The sequence below is a fragment of the Setaria viridis genome, chromosome 3 (assembly GCF_005286985.2).
Source record: "Setaria viridis chromosome 3, Setaria_viridis_v4.0, whole genome shotgun sequence".
Lineage (NCBI taxonomy): Eukaryota > Viridiplantae > Streptophyta > Magnoliopsida > Poales > Poaceae > Setaria > Setaria viridis.
Genome location: NC_048265.2, coordinates 1,057,485 through 1,077,759, shown reverse-complemented (window position 1 = coordinate 1,077,759; position 20,275 = coordinate 1,057,485). Strand labels below are relative to the sequence as shown.

The window sequence follows — 20,275 nt, the reverse complement described above, 5'->3', positions numbered from 1 at the left end:
GCAGTAGACACGTGTGTTGACGGCGTGTCAGCGTGTGCACTTGAGGAAAACGATGGTTGGATCTGGGGAGCCCAGCTCAGTAGCTGTTGAACAGTTGAAGGGTACTGTAGGAATCCTACAGTAGGATGCAGTGGTCAGACCGAAGGTACCATACAATGCAGTGGTTACGTTCTATGAATCCATAAAAGAAAAATAGATGCCAAATTGTGTCCTTACAAGATGAGGATTTCCGCCAATCCCTGATAACCATGAACTAAACATGTTCAAAATCAAACCAAGTGCCCTACAGCATAGTTCTTCAGAGAGAAGACCAAACAAACTGTTGAAAGCAATAACGTATGCAAGTTTCTACAGGATCACAAAGGACTGTATAGGCATTTCATATTCAAGTGAACATAATGAACAACCTATGTGTTACCTTGATCCTCAACTCCAAATTCTAGGAGAAAGCAAAACAATCTTCTCCAGAAACTCTTGAGTACTGAAACATATCAGCACGAATAGTAGTGAACAAGACCCTTGGTTGCTCCATGTTTCGCTGCAATAAAGTCTTTCAGTCCAGATAGGAAGGCAAGTGCGCTAATAATTTGTCATCCACAACTTAAGTGATCAGGAGTTTGGAAAACAGTACCAGTACAGGTCCATCCTTTACCACAGAACACTAATTTGGTTGAACAAACCAACTCAATACACAATTTATCCACAGAACTGAAGAAGAATACCACAACTTTAGTATAGAACATTCTATTTAAGTATATAGCTCCAGAAGCCAAACACGATTAATTCTCAGATCACAGATTGTATTTCACAAGTGTATTTATGGTAAAGAACTACATGGAGAAACCAAAAGCGCACTGTACCTTCAGGCCTTGTTCGTTAATCCCCTTCCCAAAGGGATTGAGGGGGATTTTGACTTGTTGGGATTTAATCCCTCCCAATTCCTTCCAATCCTCTCCAATCCCCTTCAAACCGAACAAGGCCTATGGGTATTAGGTACTGGTACAACCATACAAGTTAAAGAAAATCATATATGGATCTCTACCATGCAAAGTAGTGAAAAAGTATCAGCAGAGCTCCAAGCATTTCCAAGTTATAAACCCATGCAACAGAAAAGATTATCCAATCCCAAGCATCCTATCCAATACAGAGCATAATTGTGACATATCTGAACATTCTACTGGACCCTTTCTGCAGAAAGCCTTGATCACATTAGCAAAAATCTTACTATCCAGAACCAGTCCTTTTATTTGGATATCATCAAACAGCCTCAACGCCTCATGTGTATTTCCACTCCTAACTAACCAATACGTCAAATGGGCAACAGGCTCCGTAGGGTAGCCATCATCGATATGCCTGACAAAATTGGCAGCCTCCGACCTCCTCCCGGACCTAAAGAGACAATCGACCAGTGTATTATATGTGATGGTATCTGGGGCAATTTTTCCTGCATTCACATCAGCAAACAAAAAACCAAGCTCACCCTCCTTTCCGGCTTCATAGAACTCATGGATCAGAATGTTACAAGTAACAGTGTCTGCCACAAACCCCTTGCTGCTGAACATGAATTTGGCAAACTGAAACTTGCCAGCTCGGCACAGACATGAAATCAAAATGTTGTATGTCTGCACATTGGGTGTTATGGGTTTCTTGAGAAGGTCCGTAAACAGCTTTAGGACACGCAGCCACTTCCCTTTCTTGGAGAAATGATCCATGACAGTGTTGTATGTCACGACATCAACCACAAAACCAAGCTCTTGGCATCGCTCCAGGACCTCCTTGCCTGCCCACATATCAAGATCCTGCGCGACGTAGTCCAACAGTATATTCAGACCAACTACTGTCAGCTGTAGCCCCTTTGCTACCATAATTTCCAGCTGCCGAAATGCTTCCTCAATGTATCCGAACCGGCAAAGTCCAGCAACGTATGTGCTGTATGTGACTGCATCCGGCACCCACCCATTTCGGCTACTCTCATCAATAACCTGCTCGACAGCATCAAAATACCCCATCTTACATAGCCCCTGGATGTAGATGTTGTAAATAACGACATCAGGGAGGCAACCGGAGCAGCGCATGGAGCTGATGAGTGCGTCGGCTGCTTGGATGTCAGCATTATCGCAGAATGCCTTGAGGATCGGCGCGAATGTATGTGGTGTGAGTGGGTAATTGAGGGCGCGCATTTCGTCGAGCAGCTGGAGGGCGTCGGCCAGGCGGCCGGCGCGGCAGAAGGAGAAGATGAGGTCGGTGTAGTCGATGGGGGTCGGCGGGAGGCCCAGGCGGGTCATCCAGAGGAGTACGGAGTGCGCGGCGGCGGGGAGATGGAGGTGCGAGGAGTAGACGTGGAGGAGGAGCGAGAAGGCGGCCCGGTCCGGGGTGACGCCGTTGGCGAGCATGTCGTCGAAGAGAGATGCTGCGTCGGCGGGGCGTCCGGCCTTGGCGAGCGCGGACATGGCGGAGGTGTAGGAGACGGCGGTGGGTGCGCAGGCGGGGGAGGAGAGGAGCATGCGGCGGAGCACGCGGAGAGCCGCGTCGCCGTCACCGTCCCGTGCGAACGCGGCCAGGAGGCGGTTGTAGTCGTGGAGGGTGTGCGACGACGAAGAGGAGGCGGCGGTGTCTGAGGCCGTCGTGGTGGTGGTGGCTGTGGTGGAGTGCGGGCGGTGGGCGCGGGGGAGGAGGCCGCCGAGCGTGCGCATGGCCGCGCGCACCGCGGCGGAGAGCGGAGCGGAGGTGGCTGCGGCTGCGGCCGGCCATGCGCCGGCGGGCATAGAGGACCGCGGAGGCGCGGTGATGCGGATGCAGCGAAGAGAAACGAATTTGCGGCGGGACGCGCAGCTGCAATGGCGACGACGGCGAGGCTGCACACGGCAGTGACCGGGATGCTACGACTACGAGGTGGAAGATGGTGGACGTGAGATCTGGTGCTGTGCACGAATCAAAGCGTCGACCTTGTCGTCAGCAAAGCAGAGTTGCAAGAACACAACCGTTCAGGTCTCGGTAAACTGGGACTGAAATCATCGGCAGATGCAAGAGCTGGCGCGTTACGGGAATCTTATTGAATAAATGGCCCAAAACCCATCGAGGTTAATAACATGATGATAGATCAAACAGATGCAAGTAAAAATGTGTTTGTTTCATTGAGCTGTGAGGCTAACGAGGATGAACAAGGAAGCCTCGAGCTTACAGTCACACAAACAGGTGAAGGAAGATTTAACAGCCAGTCAGCAAATTGCATTGTTCTTCGAACAATGGCGGTCGCAAAATCACGCACACGTGGGTAAAACTCTCACTAGATCACATGATCTCACGCCATGGAGGTAAAAAGGAACAAAGGAATGTGGTATCAGCAGCGGTTAGCATCTGTACTACCAGCAACTATTCTGTCAAACCCTGGCGCGAGAAGTCTCCGAAGCTTCCTAATAGAACTCAGCTAACTATTGCATGGTACTCAAACGGGATCCCAAGGTAACCTAACAGTGCCACTAAATATTTCCAATATGTTTCTTGCTTGCCATGTTGGAACTCTGACAAGATCAGTACTACCCTGTGACCTATCAGCTGATGATTATGTAGTCTTTTTGCCCTGTTGGCAGAAATCACGTCAAGTCCTGGACAGCAGCTTCGCAGATTTTCCATGATCCATCATTCTGCCTCCTCAATATGTACTGAACTTCGTATGTGCTGCAATTACATCCATATAAATATTACCGTGCTTATCATCATAGAGCAGAACGCAAAAGAATACTCAACAGCAATGATTTAATACCTGTAATAACTGGGTTTCTTGGGCTGGGAGTCATCAACAAGCTCAGCCGCCTCCTCAAGTACAGCATCAATTTCTGCTGCTTCACCAGCACCAACTTCATCCAAGATTATCTCAGCTCGAACAACATCGAGATTTAACAAAACAAATCTCCAATAGCAGGACTGGTCCTTTGCCGATAAGGCTAAATCTTGCCACTGCACCACAAGATGGTCTTCGATTATGCACAGTAAAATAAAGAAAAAAAATCAAATGCAACCACATAGTCAGGAAAAGAAAAACAAACCTTAGAGAGCATTGAACCGTCGAGAATCTCGAGGAGCATGTCAATTTGATAGTCAGGGCCAAGAGCTTCAGATTTTATGTCTTGCCACTGTTTTACAAGTGCTTCTGCTTCTTGAATATCCATCTTTTGCTTGCAAACTGCAGCGGTGGTATCTTTAGGCACTGGGTATCTCTCTCTTTCTTCACTACTTGAATGAACCCTATCACTCAGCCAAAGCAATTTCGACAAATTTTCAAAATGCTTCCTAACACTGCTGGTAATAAAGGAACCTTCTGGTGCAGATGCTTCATTCAGGGATGACATGGATGCAGACTCTCTACTTGGGTTGGCATATTTCATGTGCCCTAACTGAAATCTGAACAATTTTAATGTGCCAAACACAACAAAGCCTAGGAGTGCGCTATAGGCAAGCTTTCCAATAACATCTCCAGTCGGTCCCCATAATTCCAGTGTTCTGAGAGGATGGGATCCAGGGTTGCGCTTTAGGGGAACAGATGTTGTTCCTGAGCCATTTACTTGCCTATCCATTGATGAATGGAGCCCTAGGTTAGTAGGCGCAAGTTGCTTGACAGCCTCGCCCAAATGGCTGTTAGGACTCAATCTTGGGGTCTGCTCCCCTGAAGTTCTGTTGCATGATGAGACACTAGAAGACGGCTGAGAGCTCAAAAGGACTGATCTTGGGGATCCCAGTTTCTGCTTGGATGTGTTAAGGATGCGTTTAGGAGCTCCAAAAAAGTTGGCCTGTCATAAGAGGTTGAGAAACTAAATTACTTCATAGAGATGATGTTGTAATGTTGTGGATGCGATTACTAAAAGTAGTTCACACGAACCAAAGATGGCAGACAATCTTTTGTATCTGCAAAACGAGAGAGCGCCACATCCTTCAGCCACAGTTCCTGGTTATAAAAAGTTGCCCACCATGAGAAAGATCTAATCAAGATAGATACAGTATAACTGCATAGATAGAACAAGTCATATGGAATACAAAAGCTTCTCAGAAGCATACAATCAACAGAACACATACCAGTGATTGGTTGACAGTAACCTTGTCACTGCTGTCTTTCTTTTTATCTAACCCATAATTCTTTGAATTTGAACTTCCATTACTTTGAAGCTGCTGAAGCTTTTCAAAAACTGCGGCGCTAGTTTCCTGAGAGCTAATCGTTAGTCCTAGTAATGTGAGGAAACAAAACTAACAAATTATACAACTTGACATAAGCTTATCACCTCCCCAAGAAGATATGAGCAAAAAGATTCCTCAAATTTTAGATCTGTGCTCTCAGATGCAACTAAACATTCACAGATAGTTTTAGCTTTCTTGATCTGCACAGAGGTAAAATAAATTTAAAATAATGTATAAACAACTTCTATAGGCTATGAAGCAGGTGAGAAAAAGAGGGTACCAACTCAGTCTGGCGGGTTGAAAATCCAAATGCAAGGTGAGCAAGCATTGCCACATAGAAGCAGTTGAAGTCAACTACCACTCGCTGGCTTTGGGACTCCAATGATCTTTTATTTTTACGAGTTGTAGCCAAAGTGTCCCAAGAAAGTAGATCCACGATTTCAGTGGCTAATAATTTGTTTATCGCTTGACCTAAGAAGCAAGGCCAGTCATGGACTCTACAAGAAGATTCAACATCAAGGCCCTGTCTAAGCAATTCACAGAGAGCTGCAATAGCACCTCGCCTGCGTTCAGAATTTTCAGGTGTCTGAGGCAAGCTTAAAAGCTCCAAAGTGCAAGCAGGTGCAAGCTCCTCAAGTGATTCTTCAATCTGGATCACCCGATGAAATAAGTTACCACATGATTTTATATTTAGAAGAACTGCTCGAGTAGAAGTAACAACATTTTACCTGTTCAAGAAGCGGCATCTTCTCCAATGATGGTTTTCTCCTCAAAAGATATTGAGCACGTGCTAGAGCCTCAAAGCCAAGGGAAACCTTACTTTTCTCAAAGCTGGCTTTTGCTATAGAGCACTACAAAAGAAAAATCATGAAATCATCTGAATGTGCCAAATAGGTAAATGTGCATTTTATCAAGCAGCTTCATAAAATGAAACAAAAAGATCCTATGCAATTCTTACTTCTGCTAATGCCATTGCAAGAAGTATGTCGTGAACATAAGGCTTTGAATCAGGGCGTCGCAGAGCTGCTTGACCGATTTCCAAAACTAATTTTTCTTCTCCAACCTGCAATGATACTGCCACATCTTACATTGACGATAAACAAATATCCAGCACTGCAAGTGCATGATGGTAAGCCAAAAATGCATATTGAACTTCGATAATTGGTACCCTAACATATTGTGTTTAGTCCTCAAAGCTCAAAGTACATGCTAAATATACAAAAGAGGTACATTCCCTATATTCAGCATGGAAGATTTTTCATAGTGATATTTTCAGCATTTTATGGACAGAAGTTAGTATCTAAATACACCACACCATGATCCTAAAGATGTTGACTTGGCTATGCCCTTTCGTGACTATTCCAGAGCTTAGGAGCATTAAATTAGAGAAATTTGTTCCATTCCATATTAAACTTTAGTTCTGAAATCGAGTGGCATAAATCTTAAACCTGAAATGTGAATTGTACATTACCAAGAAGCACAAGATAGATCTACAATAAAGAATACTCACAGACAGTGATCTACAGAATATTTATTGTTTTGGTGGATTTCGAAAATAAAGCATGGTAACTACTTAATCACTGAGCATATCCACCAATAGAGAAAAGTCTTAACCACATTATACCAGCATTAACTTGATAATGGCATGTTATTTTTATGAGAAATGTCTGTGTATACATTACCTCCTGCAGGACACAAAGAGCAGCAGGCAACCAGCTCCAAGGTATATGAAGAGAGGATCTAGGTGGAACCTTCTCCTTTGTGTTTCCTGCGTAATCTTGTTCAAATAGAAGTTTATCTCTGACATCTACCAGTAGAGCCTGATAAATGACATCTCTGACATCAGGATTCTTGCATCCCCTCATCAAACAGACTACACAATATATCTATAATAATATAGTTGCAGAAATCAATCAGCAACCTGTCTGAAAGCGGAAACTTCAGCTGTGTATCCATCTTCTATCCCAGCAATTTTTAACTCCATTGCTGCCTTCACAATCTCATCCTTCTCAGCCTTCTCTGTAACGCCTAGAATCTGCAAGTCCATTTGAAAGGTGTCAACAATTAATAAGAAAGCAGATGGCCCAATCACTTCTGAAGTGATAACAACGAACTACCAATGCCCGTTCCAAACATTCTACTCCTAAACGAGGGAAGCACGTAAACTTCAGATGCAGGTTTTAGAGGGCAGTTGTTTTGTACAGATTGAATTTCAATTACGATGGTAAAATTCCGACTCAATCTGTAACTGAGTCACTGCGATAACTTGGCCGGCAATGGGCGGAACCAGATCAAGCGATGATCAGTACAACAACCGAACGGGAGCGACATTTCCAAAATTGCAATAGGTAAACAGACCAGGTGACTCAAATAATTCACCTGATAGCAAGTGACGGGGATCTCCACCATCGGGGCAGCGGGAGCCTCCTGCCTGCTGCCCTCGGCGGCCACCGGCGCGGCCTCCGCCACCCTGGCACGCACCGACCCCGCCGCCGCCGCTCGCAGCCCGCCCGCCAGGAATCCACCCGCCGCGAGGAACGCATTGCCGCTTCCGACCCCCAGATGCCGCGTCGAGACCGCCGGGTGAAGCGACGCCGCGGCCGCAGAGGCCACCGTCGGCATCACCATGGCCGGGCCCCCGAGAAACCAACCCTAACCGGAGGCCTCCATGTGCGGAGCTTTGGGGGTTTTGCGGGGGGTGGGGGTGGGAATAAAGCAGGAGGCCAAGGGGGGAGAAAGCGTCAGTGAGGAGGAGGGAGGAGGCGTCGTGATGGCGAAGCCGCCGGAGGGCTCGGGGGCGACGGGTCGTGCTTTCTCCGTGGACTCGGTCCATGCGACGGGCATGGTTACATGTGGGACAATTTCAGGTGCTGACAGTGACATGGCACTTTTTTTTTCAGTTTTTTCATCACTTTTGATTTTATGGCCTAGCCCAGCAATTTCATTTCGACGCGTTTTTATGAATATTAGTAGAATGGTTCGATATTCTTTTGAATTTAGAACAGCTATCCATAACCATAAGGTAGCACTGAACTGTCCTTGATCCTCAGGAAGGCACAAGTTAACAAGATCCATACAAAATGTCATTTTCTCTATGTCGAGAATCGCTTAGATTTTATGATATTTTTTCTACAAAATTTTTCATATGAAAAAGAATCTTCCTCGCTGGACGAACGGGTCACATCTTCCCACACCGTTCCTCTGCCAGAATTCCGGGAAGACGTTAGACAAACAAACAGGCCGAACGGGCCGCTCCTGCAGTTTTTACTGGGCTGGGCCGAATTCCACGCCTCAGAAGACGAGAAGAAGAAGAAAAATCGGCTCCTCGCCGACAAATCTCGCCCGCGGAAGGAAACTGGTGGCGGACTGGCTATTTGGCACCTTCCAGAAGAAGATTCCTCCTCCCCGTCCCCACTCATCGGCTCCGCTCATGGCGTCCGCGCCGAGCACCACCGCGTCCACCCTCGCGCCGTCCCTCCGCTCGCCGTTCTCCTCGGTCCCCCGCGGGACCCGCCTCCCGGCCACGCTCCGCCTCTCGCCCGCCCAGCCAGCGTCGGCCGGCTGCCGTGCGGCGCCAGGCCGGCTCACGTGCCCGCGCACGCGCGTTCGGTGCGCCGCGGCCGCGAAGTTCATTGCGGAGAGCGAGTTCGCGGCGGAGGTGCTGGAGTCAGAGCTGCCCGTCCTCGTTGACTTCGTCGCCGACTGGTGCGGGCCGTGCCGCCTCATCGCGCCTGTCGTCGATTGGGCCTCAGAGGTATATACACTGCTCTGCTGCTGCTTGACAGAAATGTTCATACAGATATGTGAAAGAATTGTTTCTCGATAGATATAGTGAATGATGCAAGCGTTAGCAATTGTCATAGAATTTGCCACATGGCACCGTTAATCCGGTAAAACGCAAATGAAAGCCGCAAATCCCTGACAAGATCAAGTAGCAGCCCCAAAGAGATAAACTGATATACGAGACTGATAGTACATATGCACTGAGACAGGTGAGAAAATGCGGTTACTATAGTTATAAACAATCTTTAGGATAGTTATCATGAGGTTACAACAACAAAGCTTCACATCGGCAATATAATAAGTACAGTTTGTCAGTTTGATTGTGATAAAACTCCAAGGCAGAGTGTTTTATAAGAAATTCAGCCAAAGCCAATCCTGACACACTATAATTGCGGGCTACAGAAACATGGTGGTATGTTTGATTTCCAATATGTAATGTTAGACCAAAGCCTTAAGGACTTTATCCATAGTGTGATACTTCCCCAAACTGGTGTAGAAAAATCAATGGAAGACCTAACTGGTGTAGAAACTTAGTGTTTTAGCTATTGATCCATGTACATGAGACAATTTCACATTTTTTTTCTTAGCAAAAGCAAACTACCCTGTTTTTCTTTACTGGAGGGAAATAGTAGTTCAAATGAGCTGCAATGTAGCATCACCAAGACCAATTGCACATATGTATTCCTATGTAGGAACTTTTTAATGTGGTTCAACATGCTGACTTTTTAAGAGGAAACTATATCATCAGAATTGCATTTATAAACTGAAATTTTGTGAAACAGGAATATGATGGGAGATTAAAGATTGTCAAGATTGATCATGACGCAAATCCCAAGTTGATTGAAGAGTACAAGGTATATGGTCTTCCAACTCTCATTCTCTTCAAGAATGGGCAAGAGGTGCCAGGTAGCCGAAGAGAAGGTGCAATGATAAAAGACAAGTTCAAGCAATACCTGGAGCCTCTATTGGCGACAACTGTTGCTTAATATCAGTGCCAGCAGTTTGAGCCCTGAGGAAGTCAATGGCATTGGCTTGCACAAAGCATCGGGAATGTTGAAGAATCCATCCTTACATGAGCACTGTTTTTCCTAGTTTGTAATTAACTACACTATCTTGCTTGACTACATACGATTGTCGTTGGCAAATTGAGTATATATGATGGCCTGTGATGAGTATGTACCAAAACTAATTTTAAAAGCTTAATATCAAGCAAGTTCATTTTATGATATCTTTGTGCATAGAACGGTTTGTTGTTTCCCAATTGTATGAATGATACAAATGATCAAACTGCAGTTCAGTTATGATATAGCCATGTTAAATTGTTGGTCAAATACAAGCCACTTCCCTTCACCTGTGAGGTTTTGCAGAAGCCTGTCCAATCAGATATAGATGATCTAAGTACCTGCTTCTTTCTGTAGTCTGATGCTTCCAGGTCAAATGCACAACCAGATGCTTATATTCTGTTGAACTGAAGTTTACCTGATACAAGTTTAGTTTCTGTCAAGCGGGGACTGAAACCACGAAGATCCAGGTAGCTTTGTGATTTCTGTGTCTCCCATGAATCCTCTCACCCTTCCTGCACTGTCCCAATTTTGACGGCCGGCAAGAATGTTGGACAGCAACGTGTATGTCGATGGATCATCGTTTTCGAGCGCAAGTGCATGCTCTGCAGCTCTCCTGCCTACAGTTTCGTTGCCATGAAGACGGCAGGCACCAAGCAATGCCTGCCAGACAAGGACCCCAGGCCGGAATGGCATTCTTGATATCAGCTCTTCAGCCTCCTCGATATGGCCTGCTTTTCCAAGCAGATCGACCATGCAGGCGTAGTGGTCCTCGCCAGGCTGAACTCCAAACTTACCCTCCATGGCGTTGAAGTATATCCAACCTTCATCCACAAACCCACCTTGGCTGCAAGCGTAGAGAACGCAGATTAATGTGACATAGTTGGGTGCCACGCCTTTCAACAGCATGTCGTCGAACACCTCCACAGCCTCCCGAGCTAGCCCGTTCTGTGCAAAACCCATGATCATCGCTGTCCAGGAGATAACCGGCCGCTGCTGCATCGACTGGAACACCTTGTAAGCACAGCTCACTGACCCGCACTTTGCATACATGTCAATGAGGGCATTGTTGACGCCAACATCTGATTCATCTCCCAGCTTGATGACATATCCATGAACTTTCCTTCCTTCATCCAGATCAATGAGGCTTGCGCAAGCATTAGCTGCCGTTGCAAATGTGTAACTGTTAGGCATAACTCCATCCAGCATCATGTGACTGAAAATGCCAATTGCCTTAGCAGGTTCACCACAATGTAGGCAGCCAGCGGCCATCTCTGTCCATGACACAACATCTTTGCAGCGAATCTCGGTGAAGGCTCTGATGCCATCAACTAGGCACTTGCTCTTCATGTACATCTCCACCAAAGAGTTCCCCACATATACGTCATCCCCAAAGCCACTCTTGACAAGCTGCGCATGAACTTGCAAGCCGCTTGCCAAGCTCGCCCTTGCCGCCAATCCAGAAAGCACGGTGCTGAACGAGAACCCGTCGGCACCAACAGCTTCCCTAACCATCCTTCGCCATAGAATCCATCCCTGCACGCACCAATGGCGCGCGAACCCTGCAAGCAGCGTGTTCCACGAGACGATGTCCCGGACACAAGCGTCATCGAACAACTGCATCGCGTCCGCGAGCTGCCCGTGACGGACCATCGCAGCGAGGAACGCGTTCATCAGGAAGACATTGGACTCAAAGCCAAGGCGCACGGCGAGAGCGTACAGCTGCCGCGCGCGGCCAGTGCCCGTGGCACCTACGAACGAGCTCGCGTTGAGCGCGCTCACCAGCGCGAACTCGTTGGGTGGGCACCCGGCAACACGCATCCGCCGGAACAGAGCAAGCGCTTCGCGGGGCTGGTCCCCCTGCGTGAGCCCCGCAATGGCGACGGACCATGAGACAGCGTTGCGCCGGGGCATTTCGTCGAGCAGGCGGAGGCCGTGGCGATGGAGGCGAGACTTGAAGTAGGCGATGAGGAGGTGGTTGGACAGGAAGAGGTCGGAGGAGAGGAGGCCCGGCTTGAGAAGCGCCGCATGGAGGGAGGCGGCGAGGAGGGGATCGGCAGTGGCGGCGCTGCACTGGAGGAGGGTCGCGTATGTGTAGGCAGGGACTGGGACGGGATCTTGGTGGTGGTGGTGGTGGTGGGTGGCAGCGTGGAAACGACGGGGTTTCACGGAGGCCGGAGAGCGAAGACGCGGCACGGCAGGCGGTGCGCGCAGCGGCATTGCGGCCGCACCGTCGGTTGCACGCGCAGCCGGGGCCTCCGGGTTTGGCTCGAGCGGTTAAGCCTGAGCGGCCGCGGTTAAGGCATGCGCGAGTTGTCGAAGGCACTGGCGCCTCCACATGAACCCCTCGTCCTCTCGAGCCCAGTCGAGGCTCCGTGTGAGGGCACCCAGCCGCCGCCGGAGGCGGAGAAGAGAGGAGGAAGCGGAGCAAATATGATTAGGCGGAGGAAAAGAGGAGGAGCACCGATATTGTGGCAAGGCGCGAACATAGGATCGTCTTGCACCGCCGGTCGCAGCTCTGCTGCACGTCCATCTCGCCGGCGGCAGAGGGGAGCGCGGCCACGGCCATGGGAGAGAATGATGCGATGGAAGAACGAGGGGCTAATGTGCAAATAATCGGATCGCGGAGAATAATCGCGATCCAAAATAGGAGGTTATATGTAAATAATTGGATCGCGGAGAATAATCGCGATCTAAATAAGGGTATATTTGTAAATATTTGGACCGATTCGGAAATATGTTTTATCGCAGTCGCGATACGATCTCCGGCGTGATCTCTCTCCGATCGCCGGCGGCCGGCACCCGACGGCCCAGTGGGAGCTGCGGCGAACTGGGGATCCGCCGCTCCTCTCCCAAACGTGAATGCTTTCGGGCCGAAGGTGCTCCAGACCTCGCCAATTCCATCCGAGAAGACTAGTGGCGGCGAGAGGCGCGAGGAGCCGAGGACACGACGGGCAGGGCGGAGGCCTCCAAGGCCGCGACGGCCGGCCGTCGGAGCCGAGCATGGAGAGAAGGAGAAGTATAGGACTATAGGTGTCCCGCTGAACGCCTTCTCGGCTCTCGGCGTTGTGTCCTGCCTCGCGTCCGACGGCCAAATCTTGGATTAGCTGATGTAATCTGCTTTCCTTTTTTAAGAAAAACCTGTATTATTGAACTAATCAAATTTTGAAAATAAAGTTAAGGCTAGGATATGAGTATATTGAATTGGATCTGTTTTTTTTTTATAGAAAAGTGAGATCATGAATTTCAAGCAGAGTTGCGATGATTTGGCTCGAATGGGAAGGCACGAAAGAAGCGTCTTCTTTAGCCCGAGATGGAGGTGGAGGCTGAGACGTTGGGCAAGTCTCCACCTTCATCTTGTCAGGGGCGTGGATGTTCTCGCAGAGGTCATCGTTGCAGTAACAGAGGAGCTGCAGCGTCTCCGTGTCATGTAGCTTGACGACCGGCTTGTTCAGGGTGGTGATGTTACACCGGAGGCAGAAGCAATCGTCCTTGAGGTACTCTGACATCTCCAGCTCTTCCCTCGCCATGAAATCCATGGAGCCAAAGCAATTGTCCGTGTACTTGCTGACGAAAGTCCTGCGGCCGCCGCCGGTTCTACCACCGTGCTGCGCCCTTGTCAGCTGGCCGTGCGGTACCAGGATGAATTGGAGTTCAGCGTGGACGTCCGTGGATTCGCCGGCGAGCTCGAGGTAGAGCCCGATGTGGCCTCGCGGTCGCCGTCGGGGAAGCACCAGATGCGCCACGCGTGGCCGGCCTCCTTGAACTCCGCGGACTTGATGTGCTTGCCGTTGCCAGGGAGCAGCTTGGTCTGAGAGTAGCCGCTGACCTTGACGACGTGGCACCCGGTGGGCGGTGCAAACCACGACGCCGATGGTCGAGGCGGAAGGCAGCAGCTTCGTCTCCTGGCTCTGCGACGTTTTCTTCTTCCTGCTGCCGCCATGGAGATGGAGGTTCTTGCACAGGCCGTCGTTGCAGACGCAGAGGAGGTCAAGCGTCTCGAGATCATGCCGCTCGACGCCCGGGTCGTTCAGCACAGTGATGTCACACCGGATGACGGGATGAGGACAGTGTCGTCCTTGAGATACTCTGGATCCTCCAGCTCTCCCCTGGCTCCAACATCTTCGTAGCCCCCAAAATCGTAATCAAAGGGTGTAAAAATCGGATGTTTGGAGGTAAAAAAACACTAGATTTGCAGATCTGCCAAAGTCGAGTGTTCTGAGGTTTCCGACACTCAGGTGTCGGGTCCTCGAGAAAGACTAATGCTAAGGCAGGCAGCCTCTTCTGTAATGCCATGCAACAATCGACCTCGCTCTGTATGTACAGTTTGCCCAGACGATGGCATACGTACAAGAAGGCGCAAGAACCCATCAGCATTGAACGAGAAGGAGTTGGCGGCAGGGTCAAAAGGCAGGTCACGCAGGAGTCGTGAGGCCTCCACCTTGAGCGACACCTCAAGCTTGGGTATCCTGAGCTCCCCCACCGTGACAGGCACCTTCGGCAGGATCGTCTTGTGCAGTAACGCGGCCGGGTTGGAGCTGATCTGGCGCATGAGGCCAGGCAGGCCGTCGCGTTCGTCGGGGAGGTAGATGCACATGGCGAACATCCCGCCGCCGCCGCCGCCGCCACCGGTGCAGTAGGGCATGCGCAGGACGTTGAAGCCAGGATGGCAGCCGATGTACATGAAGGTGCGCTGGTGACTCCCTGTCATGAAAGGCACGCGCACCGCGTGGTCCGGAGTGACATGGAAGGCACCATCTTGGGTGAGGCGCGGGAAGAATGGGTTGTACCAATAGCCATTGAAGTAGAGCGAGTTGGCGAGGACGACGGCCGTGCTGCCGTCGATGGAGCCCTCGGTGAGGAGGTTGTCGACGAAGCCGCCGGCCTCGCTCCTGAACCAGTCGTTGATCTCGGCTCTGGCCGCCGCGGGGTTGTCGCCGAACGCAACCGTCCTCGCGGCGGCTTTGAAATCGGAGGCTGCCGCGTATCCAAACAGGGCCATTAGCTACTGGCAACGGACCTCGTGCCATGATTCCTCAAAAGAAAAGGCCCGGGTTGATTAAAAAACAACGATGCACAGTCGCAAAGAATAATGCAAATAAATATCTTGCACAAACTGGGCAGAAGTTAGTAACCTGGGCCAAACCCAAGACGCGAGTCTAATCTAGTTAGGAGTTGCTGGCGAAATGGGCTGAGACACGTGAAATATCATATCTGGGCCCGACCCAATTCGTGCCTCTGTTCCTTGCTCGCTTAAGCCCTTCAGAACCCCTCCTCTTCTGCTTGCTCCCCACGCTGACCATCCCCCACATCGCCGCCACCGCCGCCCGCCCTCCTCGCGCGCTCCAACGCCTTCCGCCCTTCCCGCGCGTGGTCTCCCTCCCGCCCTTCCCCCATGTCTTCGTCCGCCGCGGCTCGCGTGTGGCGGCGCTCTCTCCGCGACGTCCTCCTGCGTGGCTCCGCATGGCGCGGCGGCGCATCCGCGCGGTCGGCCAGCACGGCCTCGGCGTCCGGCGCGGCGGCGGAGGCCGCAGCCGCACCGAAGAAGGTGCCCCCGCCGCCCCGCAAGGTAACGCGCCCGCTCCCGCCTCCACCGTCGCCTCGGCATTTGAACATACATGTCACGGGCAGTGATCTTGCTGAGCTCCCCCGCTGCTTTTTTCAACAAAAGCTGCTTAGCATGAGGAGCAATGGTTTTAGAATCTGTGGACTGTAGTCGGCGTGCTGCTTATTTGTTTCTTGCTAACTTTAGCGAGCTTATTACTGTGCTTGATGCTGCTGATTGGTTGCATCTTTCATGCCGCCTTAACGTGTTGCATCTAAAGAAAGTTGTCTTTTGTTAAGCCTTTTGCAACAGTTGTTTACAATCTGTCTTTACATGATGTGCTATCAAGGCTAGCTCTGATTTTGCATGTCCTGCAACAATGAATGGCACACTCTTCAATATGAGATTCTGAATATGTTGCGAACAACGTGTGATTTTTCCAGCAATACTAATGAACTAAAACAAGCTTATGAATTAATTGCTGTGACTGTGGAGGATCTTGTGAGGTCTCAATCCTAGATTTGAATTTGATTTCCGGTCTGACTCTTCTATGGCCTTTTTTTGTGTTTTGTTTCATTAATTTGTTTTGTGTTTCTTATCATTTGGCAGGGAAGGCTTTTAACTGGGGCCTTGATAGGGTTGGCCATTGGTGGAGGTGCTTATGTTAGTACTGCTGATGAGGCCAGGTTTTGGTGCGTGTTCTTGGCAACTATTTCTCTAGAACTATTTTTAATTTTTACAATTTGGAATGTCATGGAACCACCCCCTTATGTGCTTGGAAATCTGTGCTTAGTGGTATTTCTTAAAAGCTCATTAATCTGTAACTATTTAGCATTATTAATCGACTAAGCCCCTTTGCTAAAGCTAAACCCTTGCTGATTGTGCAGTGGCTGGTTATTCAAGTCGACAGAACTCGTAAATCCACTTTTTGCACTGCTAGATGCAGAGTTTGCTCATCGTTTGGCAGTTAAAGCTGCTGCCCACGGATTTGTTCCAAGAGAAAAGAGACCTGACCCACCGGTTCTCGGGCTAGAGGTTTGGGGAAGGAAGTTTGCCAATCCAATTGGTCTTGCCGCTGGCTTTGATAAAAATGCTGAGGCAGTTGAAGGCCTCTTAGGCATGGGTTTTGGCTTTGTGGAAGTTGGCTCTGTGACACCTCATCCTCAAGAGGGAAATCCCAAGCCTCGAGTTTTCAGATTAAAGGAGCATGGGTAAGCATTCGTGTCTTGTTATTTATATTCAAACTGTTCCATGTCAATCAAGTTCCATAAAATTCAGAATGTTACTAATTAGTTTCTTCTGCTGCTGTTTTCTTTGTTTCCCTTCAGTGCTGTAATCAATCGATATGGATTCAATAGTGAAGGAATCGTAGTTGTTGCTAAGCGTCTTGGGGCACAACATGGTAAGCGGAAGATGGAAGAAACTTCCAGCTCCACGCCCCCCTCAACCAGTGACATAAAGCAAGGAGGGAAAGCAGGACCTGGAATCCTGGGAGTCAATCTTGGCAAGAACAAGACTAGTGAAGATGCTGCTGCTGATTATGTGCAAGGAGTTCATACATTGTCACAATATGCTGATTACTTGGTATCCGTCCTTGCACTTACTAACTTCACACTACAAACTTTGGTACTTATCGTTTCATATGGACTGTAGGTTTAGAAGCCTATCTAGAGACTGGAGAAACAGAATGTCTGAACATTTTCATTCTTTTGTTTTTATTGTGAAGTTTGATTGCTTTTCTGGGTGGACAGTATTTTTGGAGGTTTAGTATGAGGCTTATTTTCTACTATTAATGCAGGTCATTAACATTTCTTCCCCAAATACTCCTGGTCTTCGCAAATTGCAAGGTAGAAAACAACTGAAAGATCTTGTTAAGAAGGTGTGTAGCTGTTTAAATTGAAGTGCATCTTCTCTTATGTTTGCATGGGAAATCTATATGACTCAAATTGGATGTGCAGGTGCAAGCTGCACGAGACGAGATGCAGTGGGCTGAAGATGGTCCTCCACCATTGCTCGTGAAAATTGCACCAGACTTGTCTAAGCAGGATCTTGAGGATATTGCTGCGGTGACATACTGAACTTAGCCTTGTTAGACAAACTTGTCCATCATATAATCAAGAATCTTATGCCTCTCTTAATGTTTTCCAGGTTGCACTTGCTCTTAGATTGGATGGCCTGGTAGGTTTACAATCCTGCCACAACTTATGGCACTGACTGGCCTAGTCTTGTGTAACTTTCATTCTATTTGTATTTCTCTCATCCAGATTTTGTGCTAATTTTTAACGATGTTGTTAACCACACAGATTATATCAAACACCACAGTTTCCAGACCACCGCCCACAGATACACATCCATTGGCTCAGGAAACCGGTGGATTAAGTGGGAAGCCTTTATTTGACTTATCTACTAACATTCTCAGGGAGATGTATATCCTTACACGCGTAAGTGTGTTACCCCTGTTGCTTACGTAAAACTACATCTATTTTTTTAAGCTTCTTTGCGCTGATCAGCAAATGTATTACCTTTATTAAAATAAAATAGCAGTTTATTGGTATGCCTTGTTCATGAGCAACTCTTGTGTATCACTTGCAGGGCAAGATTCCCCTCATAGGCTGTGGTGGTGTAAGCAGGTACTGGGATTTCTATATCTACTTTTTTTTTTGCACTTTTAGTGCGCATAATTTCAATCAAGTTTATGTATATAACTACAGCGGTGAGGATGCATACAAGAAGATCCGTTCTGGAGCTACTCTTGTTCAACTTTACACTGCTCTTGCTTATGGTGGTCCAGCTCTTATACCTAGAATAAAGGTTAGTATAAGTTAAACACGACTGCTACATATGAAGTACATCATTATGTTCTTAATTCAAAGTTTAGAGAGTAAAAATAAAAATGCTGTTTTCGTAGTCAATATTATAGGATTCTGAGAAGAGATATTTTCCCGAAGTGCACCTACTTCATCTAATGTGTTCTACACTTTACAACTACAAGAGTATGATATCTTTATTCATTGGCCATAAGGCAATAGGAGACAAACAGATTTAGCTAATGCAAAAGATATGTAGTTGTAAGTTATAAACATATAAAAGAACATGTTTTTTCCCGGAGTGTTTTCACTGTTTTACTGGAAATGATTCCAACTATCTGCTCAAAATATTTTAGGAGTCATTTCAAGTTTGATACTAATAGATCATTTGACATTTCAGGCTGAGCTAGCAGAATGTTTGGAAAGAGATGGTTTCAAATCTGTTCAGGAAGCAGTTGGGGCAGATTTCAGGTGATCCTAGCAGATGAGAAGGCCTGAATAACCATTCCGTTAGGTTCATATGATTCTGTTGAGAAGCAAACAACTTTTCTGTTAGCATGCTTGCCAATTTCATTTGGCCAGTACTTGAAATGGAATACCAAGTTGAAACTTTTTTGGGTGAGCGGTACTCATTAACCTGAGTAACGAGTGGCTGTATCACGTGCATATACATGAGCTCTTTGCCTGTGTTCGAGCAAGTTGTACAACAGATTTTGGTTAAGTATGTGTATATTTTGCGGCGTCCTTTTGAAAGATACACGTTGGTTTGATGGGTCAGGAGTTCAGAACGGTTTTAAAGTTCCATAATATATCAGAAATTGCAGGTTGCCGTTTTTAATTCCCTGAGGAATATCTTTGGTCTGCATCTCACTGTATTAGCATGCATGTTTTCTAACGTAATGATAAGGAGTTTCATACTTGGCAGTTGACATTGACATTGAATTCCTGCTGGTTCTTGTCACAGCTTTGTGTAAATAACTTATATATAATGTCCTATAATGTACTTCACACCCGTGACATACTTTCCTATTTAACTCATTTGAAATGTACTTCTGTGCAAGTCTAAGAAAACATGATGAAATGTTATCAGTCGTCTTCCTTAAGCTGAATCGTGACTGATCACTCATTACATGCTCAATCATATGTATATTATCTTAGAATTATAAACCGGACCAAAGTAGCTGTCATCTTTTGTTTGAAATATCTAAATATCATGATTATGCAAGGTGCCCATAATGTCCCAGTTAGCTCATTTGAAATGTCCCCGTTTACAAGTCTAAGAAAACATGATGGAATGCATCATGCATCTCCCTTCCAGTTTGAGCTGACCACCCCTGGTGCATGTCAGCATGTGCATGAACAGAATCCTTGATGCCATCTACAGGGTTGGTAAGGTGTCATGTTAGTTGTTGCTACTCCTCACACACGACCATCAGCAACTGTTTGTTTATTTACTACTAATGTGAGGTCTACTGGCCTCCTGGTGGTTGATAGGTTTACTTATCATTGAGCACTTTGTCATGTACTCATGTTAATCGCTTGCTAATCGCATCCTCGAGCCCCACATCGACGGACTCGAGCTTTCTTTAGTCCCCCTGTCCATTTGTCGCCGCATGACTGATGTCAGCATCAACCAAGATCGATCGATCGATCGTTGTTACATGGGCTCCTTTTGCTGTTTCCTAGTGCTAATCTTTCAGGCCGATAACGTAATGTAACTCGGCGCCACGATCAAATGATCCAGTTTTCAATGTTTGTAATAACTCGGTGCCATATGATCTGAATATTTTACCGTCAGTGATGGCATCCTTTTCTGATCACCTGCTCCTCTCGATTTGTTTAACGAACTTTCCATGGGCTTTTGGCCGCCCAGATGAAGTGGTGAGCCATTCTGCTGCTTCGTGACACGT

General features: G+C 47.7%; 6 protein-coding genes across 6 annotated transcripts; 2 read left to right on the top strand and 4 right to left on the bottom strand.

Annotated features, from left to right (window-relative positions):
- Positions 1–757: 757 nt before the first annotated feature.
- LOC117850357 (uncharacterized) lies at positions 758–2,957 on the bottom strand. Its single transcript, XM_034732186.2, has 2 exons — positions 1,043–2,957; positions 758–962 (listed from the first exon to the last, which is right to left on the bottom strand). Exon 1 carries the CDS (start codon positions 2,763–2,765, stop codon positions 1,116–1,118), a length of 1,650 nt encoding a protein of 549 aa, XP_034588077.1. The 5' UTR covers positions 2,766–2,957; the 3' UTR covers positions 758–962; positions 1,043–1,115.
- A 152-nt stretch (positions 2,958–3,109) lies between these two features.
- On the bottom strand, positions 3,110–7,958 carry LOC117850354 (plastid division protein CDP1, chloroplastic). The gene is made up of 12 exons (XM_034732184.2): positions 7,549–7,958; positions 7,091–7,204; positions 6,852–6,989; positions 6,128–6,232; positions 5,898–6,020; positions 5,450–5,818; positions 5,274–5,369; positions 5,071–5,196; positions 4,877–4,942; positions 4,047–4,787; positions 3,764–3,957; positions 3,110–3,678 (listed from the first exon to the last, which is right to left on the bottom strand). Exons 1-12 carry the CDS (start codon positions 7,795–7,797, stop codon positions 3,594–3,596), a joined length of 2,406 nt encoding a protein of 801 aa, XP_034588075.1. The 5' UTR covers positions 7,798–7,958; the 3' UTR covers positions 3,110–3,593.
- A 272-nt stretch (positions 7,959–8,230) lies between these two features.
- Positions 8,231–12,944, bottom strand: LOC117851039 (pentatricopeptide repeat-containing protein At2g13600). The gene has a single exon (XM_072292502.1). It carries the CDS (start codon positions 12,231–12,233, stop codon positions 10,443–10,445), a length of 1,791 nt encoding a protein of 596 aa, XP_072148603.1. The 5' UTR covers positions 12,234–12,944; the 3' UTR covers positions 8,231–10,442.
- On the top strand, positions 8,600–10,178 carry LOC117851040 (thioredoxin X, chloroplastic). The gene is made up of 2 exons (XM_034732940.2): positions 8,600–8,923; positions 9,735–10,178. The coding sequence occupies exons 1-2, from the start codon at positions 8,600–8,602 to the stop codon at positions 9,936–9,938; spliced, it is 528 nt and encodes a 175-aa protein (XP_034588831.1). The 3' UTR covers positions 9,939–10,178.
- A 318-nt stretch (positions 12,945–13,262) lies between the features above and the next one.
- LOC117848021 (serpin-Z1) lies at positions 13,263–15,015 on the bottom strand. Its single transcript, XM_034729324.2, has one exon. The coding sequence runs from the start codon at positions 15,013–15,015 to the stop codon at positions 14,248–14,250; it is 768 nt and encodes a 255-aa protein (XP_034585215.1). The 3' UTR covers positions 13,263–14,247.
- Positions 15,016–15,303: 288 nt separating this feature from the next.
- On the top strand, positions 15,304–19,203 carry LOC117846931 (dihydroorotate dehydrogenase (quinone), mitochondrial). Its single transcript, XM_034728054.2, has 11 exons — positions 15,304–15,582; positions 16,168–16,250; positions 16,446–16,769; positions 16,887–17,142; positions 17,357–17,437; positions 17,517–17,624; positions 17,707–17,736; positions 17,862–17,999; positions 18,151–18,188; positions 18,270–18,369; positions 18,766–19,203. Exons 1-11 carry the CDS (start codon positions 15,409–15,411, stop codon positions 18,838–18,840), a joined length of 1,407 nt encoding a protein of 468 aa, XP_034583945.1. The 5' UTR covers positions 15,304–15,408; the 3' UTR covers positions 18,841–19,203.
- Positions 19,204–20,275: the final 1,072 nt, after the last annotated feature.

What these genes read in the sequence shown, in the direction of transcription:
- LOC117851040 (XM_034732940.2), top strand. Translation starts at nt 8,600, where the DNA reads ATGGCGTCCGCGCCGAGCACCACCGCGTCCACCCTCGCGCCGTCCCTC. An exon ending in TCGTCGATTGGGCCTCAGAG is followed by an intron (nt 8,924 to 9,734) that starts GTATATACACTG and finishes TTTGTGAAACAG; the next exon opens with GAATATGATGGGAGATTAAA.
- LOC117848021 (XM_034729324.2), bottom strand. Translation starts at nt 15,015, where the DNA reads ATGGCCCTGTTTGGATACGCGGCAGCCTCCGATTTCAAAGCCGCCGCG.
- LOC117846931 (XM_034728054.2), top strand. Translation starts at nt 15,409, where the DNA reads ATGTCTTCGTCCGCCGCGGCTCGCGTGTGGCGGCGCTCTCTCCGCGAC. An exon ending in TGCCCCCGCCGCCCCGCAAG is followed by an intron (nt 15,583 to 16,167) that starts GTAACGCGCCCG and finishes ATCATTTGGCAG; the next exon opens with GGAAGGCTTTTAACTGGGGC. An exon ending in CTCTTAGATTGGATGGCCTG is followed by an intron (nt 17,737 to 17,861) that starts GTAGGTTTACAA and finishes TTAACCACACAG; the next exon opens with ATTATATCAAACACCACAGT.
- LOC117850357 (XM_034732186.2), bottom strand. Translation starts at nt 2,765, where the DNA reads ATGCCCGCCGGCGCATGGCCGGCCGCAGCCGCAGCCACCTCCGCTCCG.
- LOC117850354 (XM_034732184.2), bottom strand. Translation starts at nt 7,797, where the DNA reads ATGGTGATGCCGACGGTGGCCTCTGCGGCCGCGGCGTCGCTTCACCCG. An exon ending in TTGCAATGGCATTAGCAGAA is followed by an intron (nt 6,021 to 6,127) that starts GTAAGAATTGCA and finishes TTTCTTTTGTAG; the next exon opens with TGCTCTATAGCAAAAGCCAG. An exon ending in ACGGTTCAATGCTCTCTAAG is followed by an intron (nt 3,958 to 4,046) that starts GTTTGTTTTTCT and finishes CTTGTGGTGCAG; the next exon opens with TGGCAAGATTTAGCCTTATC.
- LOC117851039 (XM_072292502.1), bottom strand. Translation starts at nt 12,233, where the DNA reads ATGCCGCTGCGCGCACCGCCTGCCGTGCCGCGTCTTCGCTCTCCGGCC.